The following is a 23,035-nucleotide window of genomic DNA, read 5'->3' on the forward strand; positions in this document are numbered from 1 at the left end:
AGAGGTATTGGAGCATGAGCTTTCGTGGGTGAATACCCACTTCGTCAGATGCATGCATCAATCTTTAATCTCTCTAATGCACATTGGGCAGCTCTGTTTAAATGCATGCATGTGAGCATACACAGTTAGCGTGGATATGCATATGCTAATTTGTGCTAGGCTAAAATAAAAATCCCAGATCTGGATGCTTCTAATATTGGGAAAGTTTTCGCTCAGTAATGTGTATGCAGTAAGGATAGGTGTGTGTCTTTCAGCTATGTGCATGTGTGAGGAAGAAAGCATATGTTTCTCTCTCAAGTTCTAATTCTAATCTCACTAAGGGCATAAAAACTTTACTGGTAGATCACGTAAGGGATGTGACTTTTTTTTACAACCAACATAATTATACCAGTAAAAGCCCTAGCAGTTATATCAGTATAAAGGTCCAGTCTATATTGCAAACTTTTGCAGGCATATGTATGTTGGTCAGGGGTGTGATGAGGTTTGAGTTGTGACCAACATAGCTGTGCTAGCAAAATTCCCTAAGGGGGACTGGAATAAGCTATGCCACTTTTGCCATTATATACTGGACCCATATAAGGAGTACTCTGCCAATATGGTATGCCCATATATCATATCTGCAAATCCTTCCTAGTGTGGTGTACCTATACTGGTATATACTTCCGATGTGTATAACAGCCCCCACCCCTTTATACTAATATAGCTGGGTCCAAACTAGGGCAGGTTATATCACTTTGACTATGCTGGCATAGTTAAAGAGGTACAACTTTCTAGTGTGGACAGGGCCTTTGAGTGGTGTCAGTCAGGAGTAACCCAACTCAAGTCACCAGTGTAAAAGTGGTGCAAGTGAAGCAACACTGGGGCTTTGTTAGACCTGAATCTGCAGGGGTAGGGGGAGTCTCTCTCTCTCTCTCACGTTACTGGCCTGACAGGCTAGATCAGTGTTGGGGAGTTTAAAGAGGAGTCAGCCCCCCTCAGGTCTGTCTCTCTCGCTCCTGGGTGGCCCGATCCACTCAGAATCGGGCTTGGCCCCACACTTACGGCTGGAGCCCCTGTGTGCATTTGTCACTGGCTAGTGGTGCTGGCGAGGGACTGGGAGCGTCTGGTTGCCCCCTCCCCGCCCTGCGCTCCGCCGTAAGGAGCAGGCGGGAGGCGGAACTCTAACTCCGGGCTCCGGCGGCCGGGGTGCCGTTGTGGGGCCGGACCGCAGGCAGCGGCAGCCGCCAGCAGGTAACGCCGCTTCGGAGGGATGGGAGCGGCCGCAAAGTGGCTCCCTGCCCTGGCCCTGCTTGGGAGCTGCCCGTAGCTGCCGCCGGGCCCGGTGGGGCGAGACGCGCCGCGATGAGGCTGCTCCTGCTGGCCTGTCTCCGAGCCCAGACGGGGAACGCTACCACCGCGGGCAGGATACAGTAAGTGCTGGCTCTGTTCAGGGGGCTCCCCCGGGCCTGCCTCTGCGCTGCTCCCTCCCCCGTTCACGGGGGCCTGGGGCTCCCCGGGACCCTCCTCTCTCCGCGGCTCCCTCCCCGGTTCACGGGGGCCGGGGGCTCCCCTGGGCCTGCCTCTCTCCGCTGCTCCCTCCCCCGTTCACGAGGGCCAGGGGCTCCCCTGGACCCTCCTCTCTCCGCGGCTCCCTCCCCAGTTCACAGGGGCCGGGGGCTCCCCTGCGCCTGCCTCTCTCCGCTGCTCTCTCCCCCGTTCACAGGGGCCAGGGGCTCCCCTGGACCCCCCTTACTTCTCTTCCCCACGTTCACGGGGGCAAGGAGGGACGCCCTGGGATTTGCCTTCTCCATTCTTAAGGAGGATTTTCCCACGTCTGCTTTTCCCCCTTGCATAAGAAAAATGGGGGCACTCTATGCCTGTTTCCTCATCCACAGAGACAAGGGGGTACCCCTCCCCGTGTTGTCCCTGCCTCCCCACCAGGGCAAGGTGGAGCTGTCGGCTCCCTTGTGCCTGACCTCCCTTTTATCCACATGGGTAAGAGAGCATGCTGCCTGTCTCTCTTTCTCACCCATTCCAAAAGATGTGGGTGAATTCCTTTGTGTGTAAACCTTCCCTCCTTCCCCCACCCCCCTGTCCACTTCCATAGGGACAGCCATGTGAAGAGTGGGTGCAGCATAACGTATTTTCCTATCAGGGCTTCTTTCAGGCCCTGAAAAAGTCCTTCATTCAGAGAGGTTGAGACTATAAACACAACCTCAAAATAAGTCACAAAAGAAGCATCACAACCTCTAAATCAGGGAGACTTGAGGCATGTCAGGTTAATAAGGTGGGTGCTACATAGAGCTTCTAAAAAGTTCTCTCTCCATAAAATGAATATTTTTATCTGTGTCTGATCAGGGAACTGGGAATCAGGATTCTTACATATTTTCCCTACCTCTTCTACATTGTGTGATGTCAGGTAACCACCCTGTGTGCCTCTGTTTATCCACTTGTAAAATCAGATTGCTAAGAGCTTGTCTACACAAAGAACTTACCCAAGATAAGATAGGATGTGAATTTAAAGTGCAATAACTATTCTGGTCAGTTTCCCCATGTAGACAAGTCCTAGTACATACTTCCTATAAGCAGTGTGAAGCTTCATTAATGAATATAAAGTACTTTGAAATCTTTGAACTAATGGCACTGTACAAATACATAGTATTATTGCAGTATTGCTGATGCTACTGTTTACTTTGTAGTTTTACTTTTCTATAAGATGTGTGAGAAAAGAGCATTATGATTAAAAGCATAAAACTAGTGAGATTTCATGTTTGGACTCTTCATTGTTTTTGCTGATACAGACTAACATGACTTACCTCTCTGAAACCTGCAGAAGGCAAGTATTCCCCATTCATCCTCCACTCCTGAGGCCTCACATTCCAACATTTACAGTCCCAACAAGTGATGAGTACTGCATTCCAAAAGGACTTACACAGCTGAACCTGTTGACAAGCAGAGTGAAACTTCATTGGGTTCAGCTCTACTTCTAGAGAGAAAACTACTGACTTCGGGCCCTAGAAGCAGAGTAATTGTCCCTCACGAATGCAGTTTTGAAAGTCCCACTCCACAATGGATCTCGAGGTCCCTTCCAGTTCTAGAATCTATGAATCTGTTGGGGTGTACTCATTTCAAGCCAACACAAATCATCTGTTAATTCCCTCCACCTATGCTGTTTGGAAGGAGATGTCCAAGGGAGGGAGAAATTAAAGAAAAATTGATGTTGATTAAATAAGTGTGAATGGTTGAAGGTGTACAGGAGTAATTGTAAACTGCTGGCCATCCTTACAGTTTGTTACACTCACAAGAATAGTGTATAGTGTGCAAATAAAGGTGCCTCATTCTTATTGTAAGGGAGAGGAACAAAGTTCGCTGATAAGACAGTTTCAAACCAAAAATGGTTATATGAGGACAGATTTGGTTTCATGGTGAAAGCCTCTCAAAGTTGTAATTTAAATACCTACAGCTTCCATAGACTTTACTGGGAATTGGGTTGGTCACTACCTCTGAGGCTCAGGCATACAGACCTGATCCAAATACCAGCTGAAGTAGAAATTATTTCATTGACTTCAATAGGTTTAAGATTAGGCCCTTTACACTCAGCAACAGCTTTGGAAACCAGCCTGCTGACGGAGGCTTTGTGGAAGAGAATCAATGTAGTAGTATGAAATGTATTTAAAAAAGGGGCGTTATTACTGTAACACCTAGGAGCCCTAATCATAGACCAAGACCCGGTTGTGTTAGGTACTGTACAAACACAGAAAAAGAAGTTCCTGGAAGCAGTCACTCTATCCCCATTACTTATTGTACAGTACAACCCCATTCAAAATGAGAATATAAAATAAAGTGGGTTTTTTTGAAGGTGGGGAGCAAAGAAGAGGAGTGGATATAGTGCAAAACACAACACAGGTGTTGCAAGCTACAGCATGTAAGAACCACAGACTATTTTAACTCACAGGAAACCCAATCAGTTTGGAACCACAAAACAAACTTGTAGGGCATGAAGTACTATGAACTCTGGAATCAGGTGGGGGTGTTGGTGTTGAATTTTTCAGATTGCTAGCCAGGACAAACCAGATGCAGCAAATCAATATACTCCTGAAGGTGTTCTGCACCAAAAAAAATAAAAAATTCTGCAAATGTTATTTGTCAAATAAATTTGAAGGCTCCAGCATGACATTGGGGAGCACAGGCCCCTGGTTGCACAGAGGTGGGAGATCATTGTGCAGCTCCCTGCCCAGACATGGACTCCGCAGTGAGGCTGCACCTAACCCTGACACAATGCCAGGACTGGCCTGCCCCAGAAACACCCCAGGGCCCTGCCCCTCTGTGCCAGGTGTGGGCAGGCAGGCTCAGCAAGGCAGGATCCAAGTGTGAAGGGTCTTAGTGTGGGGGGATCCAAGTGTGTGGGGAAGGATCTGGATACACAGGTGATTGTTGGGGGGGGAGGGGGAGTTGTGGGTGCAACAGTAATGGGACTTTGCAAGGGGTCCAGGTGAAGGTGGTTGAGGCTCAGCAGGGGTCTGGGTGTGAGGGAACAGAGCTCAGTGGGGGGATGTCTGGGTGTGGTGGTCCAAATGCTGGGGGAGTGGGGTGGGGATCTGGGTGCAGTGGGCTCAGTGGGGTGGTCCAGGTGCAGGGGGAATGGAGCTCAGCAGGAGGGTCTAGGTATGAGCGGGTCTGGATTCATGGGGGATGGGGGAGCAGCTCCCTATACAGGGATCCCTCCTCCTGCAGCTTAGGAGCAATGGGTGCAGGAAGTGGATGTGTGGCAGTGGGGGGAGAGGAAGGAATTTGCAGAGCTTCCTGCAGCTGGGGGAGAAATCTGGGGGTTGGTCTGACCCATCCCCAGATGCTATGCAGAGGAAGAGGAAGTCTCATCCTCCCTAGCCCAGCAGGGACTAGCAGCTGAGTCCTGCGCAGGGTAGGCGCCACAAGCTGGGTCTTCCCCAGTTCTGCCCCCTGTCCCACAGTGATTTACTTCTCTGCCAGCTGCCCTGGGCACCTGAAACATACTGCTGGGGGGGGCACGCACTGTAACCGCTCTTGTGGCTTCCCATGGCTTCCCCATCAGAAAGTCATTTTTCTGTGGGGAAGCAAAAAGATCTGCAGGGGGCATAAATTCTGTGCATGTGCACAGGTGCAAAACTCCCCCAGGAGTAATCAATAAGAGTGGGAAAGAATGTATGAAATGGATCATAAAACATCACCTGGGTTTTTGTAGCCATGTTAGACAAAAATTGCTTTCCTATGTAAGTCCTTCATTAAAGCGTGAATAGGCACACACAGTCAGAAAAGAACTGCACCTTATAATTTTATATTACCAGCAGTATTACTAACAAACAGTATAGATCTACAGTATGCCACAGCATTAAAGACTTCTCTTGCTTTGCCTTTTCACAACACTTATGTGAGTGTGGTGGGTGCGTATTCTCCTTATTCCCAGAGATTAAGAAGCTGAGACGTACAGCTTGATTTTGAAATGTGCTGAGTACCTGAAGTTCACCTTAGAATTAAAAGGAGAAGAATTGGGTCTATACAAGAGTGAAGGGATTTACTTACAGCCAAACAGTAAATCAGTGGCTGAGCCAACGCTGGAATGCAGGAGTCCCAGATGCCCAGCACTATGTTCAATAACCAGCATCCAAATTTTATTACCAAAAATACTAGACGATAAAAAATGAAAGTAACTGAAGCCCACAGACAGAGAACAAAATCCAGTAAAGTGAATCCAGAGTTCACAGTGTTTCTCTAAATACTGGGTTATTTAATTCTAGAGTCTGTAAGTGATGCAACTGAAGCTGTGCCTCCAAGTTATTATTCAGCTGGACCATAACAAATGATCTGTTTCAGCCTGAGTAGTGAACAATTCACAATTCCTCTGATTTGACTTCTCTCCAATGAAACAGCCAACTGTCAGATTCTGAGACCCAAACTCCAGTGTAGAAGCACTTTACTCCACATGTTGGGGCACTGAATTCAGTTGGGCTGTTCATGGAATAATGTGCTACTCAGGATAAGTAAGGATGGCAAAATCTGGCCTGAAGTAAAGAAAGTCAGTAATGCAGATGTTCCTTTGGAAATTTACCCACATTTCTACAAGGAAACAATAGAGAAAACACTACCTCAAAATTCACTATTTCTTGCAAGGCTCAACACTGTCACGTGTGTTCGCTTACAGAAAGCAGAGAATGCATTTATTTTTATTCCAAAAGTGTTTGTTTATGAATTGGCAAAACAATTTGAATACACAATTTTTATGAGACGAGAAAACAAAATATATCAGTAGTGTAAATATGCCTTGACCTGATCCAGGGCCATCTGTGACTTCACAGACAGCGAGCTTTCAAAACAGAACAAAATAAAAACCTTGTAAAATAGTCTCCAAACATCCTCGCCTCATACTCATTGAAGTGGTGGTGTGTGTTCAGGTGTACAGGAAGTTGTTCTCTTCATTCCCTGAGTGAAAATAAGCCTTTCATGGAGGAAGAAAATCGCACTCTGCAAATTCTAATACTTTAGATAAATCCTATTTAACACCCTGATCCCACAGATATTTATGCATGTGCTTAACCTGAAGCATGAGAGTGAGTGGTTACATTGAACTCAATGGCATGTGTATAAATGTTTTCAGGATTAGGGATTGTAAAGAATTTTCAAAGTATTCATTTTAACTTCCTAAATTGTATATTATCTTTTATGTGCCCCTGAACAACCAGTCATAGAGTGAGTCCAGCTTTTTATCACACCTCTAGACACATCCAGGACCTCAATAGTGGCAACTCAAAGCTCTACTTCCTTAAGAGAGTCCTTCATAAATAGCCATCTTTTAGAACACTGCAAGGAAGTCTCCCCTTCCATTTACCATTGAGACCACCATTGTTCTGCTTTGATTTGCGTCTGTCAGGGTCACTCTGTTGGCAGGTTTTGCCATTGATCCCACTGTCCCCATATGTAACAGCTAGAGCTGGAGTAGGGAAATTTGTCATCTGGGTAGCCATCAGCTTGGTTCAGGGCCGAGAACTGCAGAGAGCTCTCCTTTCGACACCTTTCTCATCTGGCTTGAGCGTTGCTCTTTACGACACATACACTGCTCGGCACTCATGGGAAAGGCAAGTCAAATCAATCCTACTTCTACACTACAAAAACTAAAGTATTAGGGAACCAGTCACAGTTTCTTGACGTGATTAAAACATGGTTCAATCTTGCCTGAGAGGTGGGCTTGCTACGTCTGAGGTACAAACCGCCCCCCCCAAGACATCCAGGATGATCCTGAGCCAATAAAATTGGACAAGTGGTAGTGTGTACTGAGCACCCGTACAGATTTCAAGGGACAGCTACCTTGAAAAAGGGATGAACCTGAGCACATAGCAACCCTATAGGGTAGATCAGACCAAGCTTTTTTAATTGTACTAAACACCAGTGATAACACCATAAAGTCCCACATATACACAAAAGATCGAAAAGTGTTAGGATAGCCTAATTTTGGCAATTAATTGATCTTTGATTATTAGCGGTAAATATGCCCAGTGGCCTGTGATGGGATGGGATCTGAGTTACTACAGAGAATTCTTTCCTGGGTGCTGGCTGGTGAGTCTTGCCCACATGCTCAGGGTTTAGCTGATCGCCATATTTGAGATCGGGAAGGAATTTTCCTCCAGGGCAGATTGGCAGAGGCCCTGGAGATTTTTTGCCTTCCTCTGTAGTGTGGGGCACGGGTCACTTGCTGGAGGATTCTCTGCACCTTTAGGTCTTTAAACCATGATTTGAGTTCTTCACTAACTCAGACATAGGTTAGGGGTTTGTTATGGAGTGGGTGGGTGAGATTCTGTGGCCTGCGTTGTGCAAGAGTGATTGTAATGGTACCATCTGACCTTAAAGACTATGGGTGTCAGGGCTTTAGTATGTTGCATCTGGGTCCCTCAGCAGATAGTTTGTTATGTACAGGGGATCAAAATATAAAGAGTAACATCGATTGAGCAACACCCAGGAACAGTTTCATGAGTGATCCAAATTACTTTGGAGTGTTTGTTTGCATCATAATTTCTGAAATGATAAAAAATAGCGACGCAATTTGAAGCTGTGGTAACTGAAGACAAAAGGAAATATGATCACCTCCTGTAGTTAGACAAGATTGCGTCAGCTCAGAATTTCTAGCTGAGTTTCTTGGGTTCTGAAGTCCTTGGAGTGTGGTGTTAAGAGAGTTATTTTCAAATTAACTGTAACATGCAAACATATTGCTTGTACATGATAGCGATGTATGCTAATTGGAATACTGAAGGGAAAAAAAATTCTTTTAGACAAGTTAATGAGCACATGAGAACTTGTGAAATGTTTGCATGAGCACCCCGATTGCTTGCCTGCCTGAGAGAATGCATTTCTACAGCTGTGCGGTGTACGGTTCATTATTATTTAATTAGGACCAAATTTTAAACCTCATACATTGGTAAACACCCCAACTGAAGTACATGGGACTGCTCATGTGAATAATTGCTCAACAATGTGAATAAAGGCCTTACAATTTGGCTGTATGTTATTATTTATTAATGCTTACTCTGATTTATTAGTTTTATTTCAAATGGTGAAATCCAAAGTAAAATAAATTCCTGTTCAATATAATGGAGAAATATAGTACCATATGTTGTGCCAATAAGGCTCTGTCTGTTATAGTGCTAATAGTCTTTCCAGACCCTCAAGACGTTTTATAGTATTTTTAGCAGCAATTTCTGCACTGATGCCTAACTTCCCAGGACAGATAATTACATTCTTTGAGAGGCTGTGAAGCGACAGAGAAGGGGAAAAGAATAATATTCAAGAAGCTATTGAAGTCACTGATTTTAATGCCAGAATAATTAATATGTGGATGAGAAATGAACCAACTGGAGTAATATCTAATGACCACAAAAATGTAGTGTTCTTTTTATGATGCTGGAAATGTAAACACTTCATATTTGAAGTCATTTTATATATATTTTGCTGACACAATATGCAAGTTTCTGTCAAAATACGGGCATGTTCCTGCACTGGCCAATGGCAGTGGCACAACCGTCAACTGATCTCAGTTTCAGTAGGGGGATGTAAAATTTCACTCTGGTAGTAAGTAGATTGCTGATCCAAAACCCATTTTAATCAGTGGAAGTTTTTCCATTGACTTTAACAGTCTTTGTATCAGGGCTTTAATGTGAAGAATATTGTTAGATTATGTTGTGCAAAATGTATATCATTACCATCTTGAAAGCCAACAATAAAAAATAATAAATTGTCTTGATATTTTAAAATCTCAGTTGCGTTAATTTTTGGTATCTTCATGAAAACATGTTAAATAATTTTTTTAATAAATGGCTCAATTATAGAGAACTAACCCCATTTTACAGATGAGTAAACTGAAGCAAAGAGAAATGAAGTCCAAGGTCAAATAGTGTGTTAGCAGGAGGCTGGGGAATACAATTTTTAGTCCTCTGCTTGAGCCTAAAATCCTTTTGCACTGAACAAAGTTTTATGTTGCACTTTTTTTTTTGGTGGTGATGGTTTGGTAGTTTTGTTAATAGGATTAATTAACTGGATGCTTTTATATTTTCTTTCACAAGGCCCCCTGGATTCAGTCCACTGAGGGCCTGATCCAACATGTACAGCAATCAAAGGGAGTCTTTCCAGTGATTTGAAGGACATTGGATCAGGTTCATAGAGTCAGATCCTGCAATGTGCTGAATGTTTTCAACTTTCATTGATTTCAAAGGGAGCTGATGGTTCTCAGTACCTTGGAATATTGGGCCATGTGAGGGGATGCAGATCCTATTGCTGGCAGCATACACCCTGTTGAATAAAAATCAGAAGGACATAAAGATATCAGAAAGGGGCTTTCATGAGAGTATTTTCCAACCCAGGTTGCATAAGGAAGGTGAATCTAGGGGATAAAAGTTTTTAAGCAAAATATGTTTTTATTAAGCTATTTAACATAATGGCAAGTCTGCAGCATATTAATATTAATCATCTTCCATTTGTTCTATTGTTTTTGTGATGAAGGGATCATCTAGAAGCTGTGGGTCACACATGCAGTCTTCAGGATGCTTCTGGCTACGAGAACCCATCTGAAATAGCAAATCTAATCTCTGCAGAGAAGTTTGAAGCAGCTCTGGCTATTCATCTTTATAAAGGAGGCAGACTTCTGCAAGGTAATCCTCTTTCAATTTAGCAGTAAAAATAACCCTTAAAAGAAAGAGACTGAAAGAAAGCAGGCATGAATACAAATAGCTACAAATGGAAAATGTGCATAAACCCATATATAATGTAGTTATTCAGTTTATCCATTTCAACAAATGTTAATAAACATTGAAAGTGTTTCTCTGTGGGAGACTTGATCCACAGCAGAGAGAACTAAGTAATTGTACTTTTAAAGGACACAATGTGTTTTATAATTAAATACTTTTACTCCAGTAAGATAAGAGCATTACAGTAACATTAAGATACTTTCAACAAATGTGCTCTTTCAGAGGATGATAATAGCTTGGCTAAGTATAGCAGAGGTCAAACAGAAGAAAGGAGAGAGGCTAATTTGATTTTCTGTTGAAAAATGAATCATGTTTTCTAGACATGAAATAACTTTGAGTTGTCAGTCATGCCAGCTAAACTGCAGGAGACAGCATGTTAGCTGACAAATAATAAAATCTTCTATTGTAACTGGCCAAGTAGAACAAAATTTTAGTCTGCCATTAATGACATGCTAGCAACACTGGCTTCCACAATTACAGACAGTGTCAGCAGCTGAAATTGCAAATACAGTCCAATTCTTGAGTTCATTTTCAGATCATCCAAGTCTATACATTGGGTCAAATGTAGATAATGGATTACTTTCAACAGACCAGGAAATAACATTAGTTTTCAGGGCCCCAAGTCTCTATCTTTCTGGTACTAGGAGTTTTAAAGTTCAATTTATTACTGTTAGTATGCGTTTGTACAGTGTCTGTCACAATGGAACCCTATTCAGACTGGGAACTCTGGAATACAAATAAATAAAAATCTCTGTTAATCTGTATATTGTGATTTTTATTCTGTGACAAGACAAAATGGTTACAGGAAAGGCTGATGAAAGGGGTTAAGACTGATTTTACATGCTATTTTAGGTAGAGGAGTGAACATAAGTTTGGATTATCAAAAGTGCTCAATATTTGGCCTGACTTTACACCAATACTGATTTTGATGAAAGCCAAGTTCAGTTCATGCTAAGTACTTAGAGAAAATCTTACTAATCTAAATAAATCACAATCCCACTGTTCCTAGAAACAGCTGCAACAGCAAACAGAATTATATTGAAAAATAAAATGGAAATCCACAAAAAAAAAAAAAAAGGTACAGTAATATGATTACCAGGATGATTGAACTGACAAATCTAGAAGAGATTACTGAGTCTTTGAAGGGCGGGGGGAAACGGAATGTGGAGGAGATGCAGTAATTGGTTTCAGAAATTTAGTAATTGGCATATTAACAGTAACATCTATTCCCTGTATTTTTCATACTAATAAAAACTTGTCATAATTGAAAAACATTTACCAGCATAGTGCCATATGTGAATATTTTGATCCTGATCCTGTAACCATAACTTACATGAGAAAGGGCTGCAGGATGAGGTTCTGTAATAAAATATTAACAACGATTAGTAGTTAGGGCCTTACTTATCTCTCCTCCAAAAGATGGTGTCTTCAGAAGCATGTTGCTCCCAAGCCATGTTTGTACATCAGTCTAATGATCAGAGGAAAGAGTGCCATCTGCTGAATCATTGACACCACTACCATCCAAAGGTGAAAAAAAGGAGAAAATAAAAGCCCTTTTGCAGGGGCGGTAGGGGAGTGGAACTACATCGTCATCCCTTTGCGGTCATCTTTAAAGCATCTTTAAATGTGCAATATTTTGAGTTATCAATTATGAAGCACAATTGTGCTTTAGAGACAAAATGACAGACTTCTCCCCCAAAGGACTGACTAGCTACAAACACGAGGGAATAGACAGTTGGTAAAGGTTCCTCGACCCTGACCTATAGAACTTCAAAATTCCATGTGAAACCCACAAAATCAGTAGCCTAGATGACAGATCTGATAACTGCATCCCTCTCTTCCAGTGTTGCTAGAGACTTGTTTGTTCTGCCAAAGTGTAATCTCATTTATCTGGAATTTAAAAGCATGTATGTTATAATTAGCAGCAATCAGGTTGTTAATTGTAGCTTAATGAAGTTTAAAAGTGACCACTTGTTTTCAGTGCTTTTGTAATTCTTAAAGAATCGAGGATAATATCCTCAGTCTGCTATGTTGATTAGTTTTTTGGTAACTTGCTATGTACTAAAAATCGTCTGGTTCCAAATAAACAAATACTATTAGAATGGAATCTCATTTTTATCACAGTTTTCCCCCTTTAAGTAATCTTAGGCCATGTTCACATTAAGGCTTTAGCATCAATGTAGAAACGCAGATGTAGTTGTCCTGGTGTAAACTTTGACACCCTACCCTTATACTGGTGCAAGTTCCAGTTTACATCAGTGGAGTATATCTATGAAAGGTTTTTGCACCAGTGCAGTACATTGATGTAGCTATACCTCTGACTAAAAACTTGTGTGTTGACAAGGCCTCATTCACATCAGCCCCAATAAAATAACATGTTGGCACACCCAGCACTCTTACAATTGTTGTTGCACCAGCACATTTTGGGACTCCTGAAGTACATTTCATATAGTGACCAAACATTGTTCCTTGCAGAAGCAGCTTCTGGATAATCTGTAAACCCAAGCAAGTGCTGTATCATGGGACAGAGTTAAGCAGAATGGTTGATCCAGAGCAGCTTCAGTTCTCTAGGGAGAAACTATAGCAGACTTCACCTATTCTGCCTTATCTCCGACCTTTTCTCAAATGTAGCAACTAACTGGTTCAACCAATGCTTGTAAAATGCTTGGAAGGCAGCTGAGTATGGAAGCTCAGGCTATTCCAACCAACTATTTATTGAAACAGCCTTTTGGCTGAGTATAGGCAGGGCCTAAGAAAACATTACAGGTAGATAATAGACTTGCATGTGTGTAATAGAGTATACATATTGCACGATCCCATTAAAATTCAAGCTTAACCAGGTGTCATCAAAGGACTGTGCTGATGAGTGTAGAAGCATAGCCTGGAGATATACACTGTTGTAGGAATAACATCTCTTGTTCACCTACGCTATTCACTAGGACTTTCTTCAAGTCCTAATCTTATTAGATTACATGTAGCTCTCCTGCCTGTCAGTCTCATAGTTATTTTCATTTTGTAGGTAGTAGAATTCCTTTTGGGATCATCTTTGGTGGTACGGATATAAATGAAGACGTCAAACATGAAGAAAAACACCGGGTTATGGGGGCAGTGTTAGAAGAAGCCAGGTAACAATGAATGTAGGGTTTATGCAGAAGATTATTGTTCATCATTATAATAATAAATAAATATTGTGGTTGGTGTTTATTAAAGGCCTGAACCTGTTACCACTAGCGTTACTGGGAGTTTGGCATAGACTTCAATAAGAACAGAGCAAACCCTTTGTAAAACTGAATGTGTAAACATTCTGTTCTTATACTGCAGTCACCACTGTGGTATTTGACCATATTAATGACTTGCCCAAATCATACAAGGAACTGGTGGAAGGGCCCCGGGGATTTTTCAAAACACCCGTGGGATTTTCCAGAGCACCAATGTTAGTTAGAAGCTCAAGTCCAATTAAAAGTTAATGGAACTTGTGGTCCTAATTATCTAACCTTGTGCTGTGTCTGCTAAACCACAGCTGTTCCCGAGAATAGTGGATGTGTGCATGTGAGGAGGAAATGATAGAATCATAGAATCAAAAGGTTGGAAGGGACCTCATGAGGTCATCTAGTCCAACCCCCTGCTAAAGGCAGGACCATTTTCCCTAAATAATCCCAGCCAGGGTGCGGTCTAGCCGGACTTTAAATAGCTCTAAAGATGGAGATTCTACCACCTCCCTAGGTAACCCATTCCAATACTTCACCACTCTCCTAGTCAGAAAGTTTTTTCTAATATCCAGCCTCGACTTCTGCAACTGCAACTTCAAACCATTGCTCCTTGTTCTGTCCTCCGTCACCACTGAGAACAGCCTAGCTCCCTCCTCCTTGGAGCATCCCTTCAAGTAGTTGAAGGTTGCTATCAAATCCCCCCTTAGTCTTCTCTTCTGCAGGCTAAATAAGCCCAGTTCCTTCAGTCTCTCTTCATAAGTCATGTGCTCTAGTCCTCTAATCATTTTTGTTGCCCTCCGCTGGACTCTCTCCAATTGTTCCACGTCCTTTTTGTAGTGTGGCGCCCAAAACTGGACACAATATTCCAGATGCGGCCTCACCAGTGCCGAATAGAGGGGAATAATCACATCCCTCGATCTGCTGGCAACACTCCTACTAATACAGCCCAGTATGCTATTAGCCTTTTTGGCTACAAGAGCACACTGTAGGCTCATGTTCAACTTTCCATCTACCGTAACCCCAAGATCCTTTTCTTCAGCACTGCTACTTAGCCAAACAGTCCCCAGCCTGTAGCAGTGCATGAGGTTTTTCTGTCCTAAGTGCAGGACTTTGCACTTGTCCTTGTTGAACTTCATGAGGTTTCTTGTGGCCCACTTCTCCAATTTGTCTAAGTCTCCCTGAATCCTATCCCTGCCCTCCCGCGTGTCCACCACTCCCCCCAACTTGGTGTCATCTGCAAATTTTCTTAATGTATTAAGTATCATATTATAGGGCAGGTAAAAGGTGTAATAATCTTATAATCAGAAATGCAGGAAGAATAATACCTAGCATATTTAATTTATATGTGATCAGATATGTGTGTGTAGGGAGGAGAATTTTTTGGAAAATAATAGGTTTGCTTTTTTTAAGGCAGAGCCTCTGGCAGTTTATTGCTCTTTAATGGTAGACTGGTAGTGAGTTTGCACTGGGATGTTATGTCTTTTCTCTTGCAAAAATGTGATCTATATATCTTAGTTTTTTTGATTAAGCTCATCATCCTAGTATGTGAGTGCAAATCAATGTTACCTGCCCCCACTTATTTCAATGTATATTTTCAGTGGTTTGCGAGGACTAAAACACAGCTAAGAGTGTCCCACGATATCCACAGAATTGTCATTCATACCTAACGTGACAGTTGGGTATTTGACCCCCAAACTGGGATGATGATTATTTGTTATTGCAGTAGTGCCTACAGGCCTAAACTGGGTTGGACCCCATTGTGGTAGGCCCTGTACAAACATATAGTAAACAATAACAATCATTGCCCCAAAATGGTACTTTTAAAGCTCCATGTCTATTTTCTATTAACCCCCCTTCTATACTACAAATAGTGTCTTTCTTGGGAACCCCGTTCCATCAGCATTTGCACTCCAAGTTCAAAGCTGCCCAACTGTTTAATTTCAGCAAAACCACAACAAACAAGTATTTGCATTAGGATCAGTACATTACAGACTTAAATCTGATTCCCCCCTATGCCTCACAAAAGCTTTTTCTGTGGCTCATGTGGTACTTGCATCTGGCACGTTGATAGTGCACTTGACAGTAGTGTCTGAGACTCAAGCTGAAAGTGGTTTTGTTCTTTCTTCTTTTATTTTTTTGTTAATATGCTTCTTTTAGAGCTGCATAAACAAAGCAGTATAGACCATGCAAGAAAAATCATTTAGTTTTGCGTCTTAACCTGTTGCTTTACAATTAAAGAAAAAATCCAGTGACTACTTGTAAAGCTATCCAAGACACTGCAGGAACTAATGCCTGAATCAGAATATACGTGTAACAATGAACAGACTTTTTGATGATACTTTTCACTCTTTCAGCATCTACGCTGACAGAAAAGGAGGGTCTGTCTTAATCCAAAGTCCATCGAAGTCAATGAGAATCTTTCCATTGACTTCAGTGGGGTTTGGAGGCAGGTGTGGGACCTTCCATTTCATGCACTGGAACTCAAGAGTATTTCAAAACCTTGGTACATTTTTATTGGTACACCTCTACCTCGATATAACGCTGTCCTTGGGAGCCAAAAAATCTTACCACGTTATAGATGAAACCATGTTATATTGAACTTGCTTTGATCCACCGGAGTGCGCAGCTCCGCCCCTCGGAGCACTGCTTTACTGCGTTATATCCAAATTTGTGTTATATCAGGTGGCGTGATATCGAAGTAGCAGTGTATTTTAAAATTAATGTAATAATTGATTTAACTTTTATTGACAGTTTATTTGGAGGCTGATTCAGTGACCTTTACTCGTGTTGAGTAGTACTTTACTCTGTGAGTCATCCCACTGACATGCAAGTAAAACATGATTTCAGTGGGAATATTCATAGAACATGGTACTAATCAACATAAGTAATGGTAACATTAAGTAATGGTGGCAGAACAGGCTTTGTAGCCCTTGTTTCTACAATGAGCTCTGCCTGAATGCAGGGGTGGAGCTCACTGAAGACTGAGACTCTAAACCCTGAAGCTACAAGGTATTTAAGCACATGCTGAAATTTAAGCACCTGAGTAGCTGCATTGAAGCTAAGGGGCTACTTACATGCGTAAAGTTAGACACATGCTTAAATACCTGAATGAACTGAGGCCTTACACTCCAGTTCAGGAAAGTATCTCTATTTACATCAGCTCTTCTGCATGGGCACGAGTCAAAGTCCCAGTGAACCAATCACCAACGCATCATTTATCACTAGCACTCTGATTCAGGAGAGCATTTAAGCATGTGCCTGAGTCAGATGTGGGCAAACTACAGGGACAGTCCTGCCTGGCTCCTGAGCTCCTGGCTGGGGAGCCTACTTCCGGCCCCTTCCCCACAGCCACGCCACTGCGCCGGCCGTGCTCTGGCCTGTCGCTCCTGCTGGGCAGTGTGGAGAGCACAGCTGGCTGTGACTGGGTGTTGCGGCTGCAAGCTCCTGCTGCTGGTAAGGGGGCGGGGAGCAGGGGGGTTGGGTAAGAAAGCAGGGCGTCCTGGGGGGCAGTCAGGAAGGAGGGGGTGGTTGGATGGGGCGGAGGTTCTAGGGGGGGCAGTCAGGGGATGGGGAACAGGGAGGGTTGGGAGTGGGAGTCCCGGGGGGCCTGTTGGGAGTGCGGATGTGGATAGGAGTCGGGAGGGCAGTCAGGGAACTGAGAGTGGGTGGGGGGCTTAGATAAGGGGGTGGGATGCTGGGGGCAGTTAGAGGTCCCGGGAGGGGGTGGTCAAGGGATGAGAAGCAGGGGGGATTGGATTGGTTGGGGCTTCTGAGGGGGGCAATCAGGGGGCAGGAAGGGGCTGATAGGGGACAGGGGCCAGGCTGTTTGGGGAGGCACAGGCTTCCCTTCCCGGCCCTCCATACAGTTGCGCAACTCTGATGTGGCCCTTGGGCCAAAAAGTTTGCCCACTGCTTGTGTAAGTCTTAGTGGGACTTATATTTAAGAAGATGCTTAAGTGCTGATCTGAATTGAGGCCTTAGAAGTTTAGTAGTTTTAATTTCAGAAACACCCGTGGTAAATAACTCTGGAAGAGGAGGAGAAAAGAGATAGTTTGGCAATTGATACAAAAATATTAAGTGTGAACATTAGACAGAAGCAAACTGAACATTTTTATAAAAACTGGACCCCTATTCTTTTTAATTTGAAGTCTCTCCATTGAGACCTGTGTTTCTGTACTTAGAGTATATGAAATCTTGCAAAAACATAGCTATTGCGTATGTCAAATAGCTTCTATGTGTAGTCAATGCAGTTTTGTGATAATTATCTTAGGAACTTTAAAGGTATTTTATTAGGCTGGATTTGTTCTGATGCTTCAAAATGTATTATCACATGCTTTGTAGAGTTCATAATGTTTTCTCCGGTATAAGAAAGGTAATTCAGTTTTCTAGAAGCTACAGCTACATCCTGGCAGTATTATTCATTGCATAGTTATTAAAATAAAAATTGATTTTTTTATTATTGATTTCAGGGTTCTAAGCAGAAAAGTTCCATGAATCGTAGATTACTTGTCCAGCACAATATACCACCAAATTCCATAAAACAAAGTATTAAACTGTGTCTAGCTTTATAATGAGTGTTTCATTTTTAATCAAATTCCTCTAAATGGTGGTTATACTCCTGCAGGGTATATTTTCAATTTGACAGTACTTTGTGGACTTGGGAGCAAGAGTTTTTCTGCTTGTTAATATGATGTATTGAAAGTATAATTGTAAAAACTTGAAAGGGAGCATACGCAACTTGAGAAAACAAGCATTTGCAAAGGCTTTAATAACCTTTAAACTGTCAAATTGTATATGTGGAATGCATTGTAACGGTGTAGAGCAGATACTGCCGAGCAACTGCATGGAAACAGGCTTGTGACTGTGAAAATAAGTATAATAATTCAGCACTATGACTTCTAATGAATGGTTGTGACTTCACACCAACAAATTACAACATTAACAGCTCCTAGTCAAAGAGCATTTTTGTGGCTGTGACTTTCCAGAGTGCCTCACTCATTAGTACCCACATACCAAGGGGGTGCAGTATAAGAACCACAGAGAGTAAGATAGATTTGTTATACTACTTTTATGGAAGACAAACCCAGAATCACAGATTTAATGTGGTAACCCATCTCCCCAATGCCTATGCTTTTATCCCCAATATAGGGAAAGGGAAAAAAAGAACTGAGGCCTTACATCCTGATTTCAGAAAGCTGCTCTGTTCAAGGTAGCACTGTGCAAGTGCTCAAGTCCCAGTGGGGACTAAGACATTGTCACTAAGGACCCCAGTGGATCAGTCACTAAAGAATTATTGCTAAGGACCCAGTTAAAGAGAGCAACTCCAACACATGAGTAAATCCCATTGGGATTGAAAGTTAAATTAAAGCATGTGTTTAAGAGCTGTTCTGAACAGAGATATTTTCCAGAATTGAGGCTTAAAAAGATAACTGTATGGCACATACAACTTTTAGGTATTAAACATGTTGCTGATGTTGACTTTAATTGGCGCTTGATATACTCATGACCTTTGAAAATCAGGCCGGGTGAGTCTGAATTTGGGCACCCAAAATTAGAGACCGCTTTTGTAAATTCTGGCTTTAAGCAGTCTTGTGCATCAGTGAAACAGGGGTAATACTACTTACCTTTCTCACAGGAGTATTGGGGAGGCATATATTAACTGGCCCATGCAGATCCTGTTGATGCACATTACAAGTTCCTTACTGTGTGTTAACATAGTATGTTAACATGCACTAGGAAACTTTTGACATGCACCCGCAGGATTTACATGAGCCAATTAGTGCGCAACACAGTGCACTTCAGAATTCACACCCCCTTTGTGCACAGTTGCACCATGTAGCTAAGCCCTCAGTCACTTGCCCAAGGCCAAACAAGAAGTCTGTGGCAGAGGAAGGAATTGAACCTGGGGTTCCTGAGTCCCAGGCTAGCACCCTAAATGGTGAACCATCTTTCTACTTTATTTAATGTATTTATTCCTCCTGTTCATTAATTTTATTTATTCCTCTTCCATTAAGGAAATATTCTATAATTTGAACTTTTTGATGCACAGATGTTCCTCTCTCATCAACGCTGATTTAAGTAAACAGCATTGATACAGGAGCTTAGAAACAAAAGAGAGACAGGTGGGAGAAGAGAAGGTGCGGTATTATACAAGTATTCACTAGTAAAGAGGTGCACATTGCTGGGCTGGGCTGATCTGCCAGCAATATGTCGGGCTGTGTCTGTACCACTACCTATGGCGACATAACTGATGTTGCTCAGGGGTGTGAATTGGTACAGCTGGGCCGCTGCAGCGTTGTATATATAGACATGCCCTAACTGTATTGGACTTCAGATACCTTCTCTCGTTAGAAAGAGATGTACCATACCTTGGGAGTAAAAGAACAGCCTGAAGGCAACTGTGTTAATCTGGATAAATGACAGTGGGCATCCCCAGTGTCTGGCCTTTCATTGAATGCGATAAATCCTCACTTTATCTCTCCTTGGCAAAACAAATAGAATTCCTGCTTCCTGCATTTCCATCTTACTGTAATCATTTTTATCAGCTTCCAGTCTTTGTTCTTATATACTTTTGTTCTGAAGTGCCCCTTTATTATTATATTTAAAGACTTTAAGCGGATGATCCTACCCATTTTTGTCCATTTAACTAGGTTTGCAGTGGCTTTCACAGAGAAAATGAAGGAACTGGCAGCAGCAGAGTGGGTATGTTTATATGATTATTATAGCATTATCAACTAGGCATTACCATAAAATGTAATTCTAAATAATGAGGGAGAATTTTAATAATCTTCATATTGTGTATTTCTGATTTTTTTCTGGAGGAGAAAACATTTTATATTTATGCACTTTGCCAGGTCAAATAAGTCTGACATTTGAAAGCCTTTTGTATTTGAGAAGAGCTTATAGTTGTTTTTAAAGTACTGCTCCGTAGCAATTAAAACTAGCCTTTGCCTTTTGAGTATCTCCTGATAGTATGTTTATGTTCTTTCCTTTTACATCATTTACTAAGCCCCTGGATGTTGCCACAATTTTACTAAACAGCTCTATTTACAGTGAGCAATTTTTTAAATTAATTTGTAATACTTGCTCTTTCAACACAGAAAATAAAGCAAACTCCTTGACGTGAATTGCAAAGCTAAAATGAATGTTTGGCCAACCCCCGCAATATGAGATCCCCTATTTACCAGGTTGCAAAAGGTATACAGCACCAAAATTTGTAATGCCTTATAAAAAATTGTGTTAGTTTCTGAAAACAAAATTAAAAACTTTTCTATCTATGCTAAATGCTGCAGCTGGCCAAATACTGGATAAATTTAGTTGTAATATAACATATTAGATAAAAATACATTATTTGACAAATTATTTGAAGGATATTATCTGATCAGCAGTAGTTCTGGATGAATAACAACAAAATAAAATTCATTGAATAATATATTATCTGCTGAATATATTATTTAATTGAGAGTTGCCCAGTTCTTCCAAACACTCTCAGTCCTGTTAGAGGCAGCATTATTTTTTTTCCCCATGAAGTATGTATTTCCACTTTGAATTCAATTCTGCAGTAAGCTTTACATTTAATCTTTACTGGAACGGGAGAAGATTGTTAAAAAGGAATGTTTTGTAATAAAATTGTGTAACGCTCAAAGATACATTTTGAACTGTTATGGATGTCAGCAAAAGATTTCCAGGGAACAAAACTTTTGTGCTTTTTCTCTGGTACTTGTACTTGGTGTTTTTGGAGAATGTATATTGTATTTATGAAAGTCCATACACCTAATACATAAGGTCCTGATCTTGTAGGCAAACCTCTTTCCCCATATGGAGCCCTGTTGACTGTAGTGAAGTTCCACATGGACATAGGAATCCACCTGTGTGGAACTCTTTGAAGGACTGGGACCTAAATGTGGTAACATTCATCTAAGCCTTCATGCTTCACCACTCAAGTCAATGATAGCTCTGCCATTGACTTCATTGGCTAGAGGATCAGGCCCTTAATTTCTAGGGTTAGTTTTCTCCCAAGGTCTGGTGTTAAGTAATTTACTTCTAGAGATTAATATTCAAATATTATTTAAGTAACATATGAAATGACTTCAGTAGCCTCATCCAATTTTTTTTTGTGAGGTGGATGTGTCCACTTGATTACTTGAGCTTTGCATAGTCCAGAATTTAGTCCAAAATTAATTCATTAAAGCCACCACAGTCTCTAAAAGAAAAAGGAATTAAAGTGAGAGAGTGAGGCTGTGATCTTAAATGTCTTGTTCCAAATTCATTTTGGGGGTAATTGAGCTGAAGTCAGGTGTAGTCCTACCATGGGTGAATGTGGCCACTTTCCTTAAATTATACTGTTAAAAATATATTGAATTGACCAAAGGAATGGGGAAAGTGAAGGACAAGAGAAAAATGTAAACTTACATTGAAATTTTACAGCGAGTCCCTCACAAATTTCAGAGAGAGACTAAAATTAAAGAAGTTTGAGAAACAAGCCTTGCAAATAAATCAGACAGTGAGGTTGGACAAAATCAGTTGTGCAAGAAATGTGATTCTCTTCGCCGATTTCTGTCTGAGCATTCTTTCTGAAGGCATGGGTTTAGTGTAATTACATTGTCGTCGGATTTTGCTTTGTTTAAATAATCCTTCTTAGTGAACAAATTTGGCCCAGTATGTAATTTAGCTAATACCACTAATTATCCTCAAATAGAAAAGCAGTAGAGCAGTCACCCAAACACCAATAATCCAGAATTGGAAGCATTTAGTTTGGTCATATTTTTTCCTCTTTGTCGTTTGTGTGTTTTGTTTTATAATTGCACTGCATGTGTTGGAAGATATTAAAAGGAAATAACCTTTGTATTTGTTTTGAGTGGAAGTAGTTTAGATCATGCAACAGTATCCACTGTACTAATAAAATAATACTTTGCACTTCTATAACACCTTCCTTTTGAAGGCCTTGAAGTGCCTTACAAACTTCAGGCCAGATCCTCATCTGCTGTAAATCAATAAACCTCCATTGATTTGAATGAGTTAGGTCAGATTACACCATCTGAGGCTCTGGCCCATAATATACCAGTTTAAGGGCCTGTATTTGTTCCTCCAATTACAACCAGCATTGTATCTGCAGTACTGCAACTCCCTTCCAGGCAATGCTGTTATTTGTAATGGTGGGGCTCACCTCTGCGTGAAGCTGGGTAAGCTACAGCAGTTTAGCGTTCTTTACCTTGTCTATAACAGGTGTTTGCACTAGGGCAGCTACACTTGTGGCTGGCCACCGAATGGCTATATTTGGGGCCAGTGCCAAATATAGACAAGGCCTGAACCTGGACCCTTCACAGATACTTAAGAATGGGGAAGGCACAAGGAACTGGGCACAGCTGTGGTCTTTGCCCTCACTTGAGTACAAAGAGTGCTCCTAGTTAGTGTCATTAGCAGCTCTAACAAACCCAAAGAGAGCTGTGGAGGCCCTGGCCCCACCCATCCTCCACACCAGGCGGCAGAGCTCGCCAAGTTCCAAGGGGAGTACATACTGCATAGCTTAAGAGGTTGGTGTAAAAGGTCTGCTCTCCAGTTGCTCCAGACAATACAATATTT

At 41.8% G+C, this 23,035-nt stretch overlaps 1 protein-coding gene across 1 annotated transcript in view; it reads left to right on the plus strand.

The window, feature by feature from the left end:
- The first annotated feature begins 1,227 nt into the window (after positions 1–1,227).
- Positions 1,228–23,035, plus strand: part of GLT1D1 (glycosyltransferase 1 domain containing 1) — an 84,178-nt gene continuing 62,370 nt past the window's right edge. The window contains exons 1-4 of the mRNA XM_032791205.2: positions 1,228–1,409; positions 10,000–10,148; positions 13,264–13,369; positions 20,104–20,155. Coding sequence (XP_032647096.1) covers positions 1,342–1,409; positions 10,000–10,148; positions 13,264–13,369; positions 20,104–20,155 — 375 coding nt within the window. The 5' untranslated portion in view covers positions 1,228–1,341. The remainder of the gene's footprint in view (positions 1,410–9,999; positions 10,149–13,263; positions 13,370–20,103; positions 20,156–23,035) is intronic.

The sequence above is a fragment of the Chelonoidis abingdonii genome, chromosome 22, assembly GCF_003597395.2.
Source record: "Chelonoidis abingdonii isolate Lonesome George chromosome 22, CheloAbing_2.0, whole genome shotgun sequence".
Classification (NCBI taxonomy): Eukaryota; Metazoa; Chordata; order Testudines; family Testudinidae; genus Chelonoidis; species Chelonoidis abingdonii.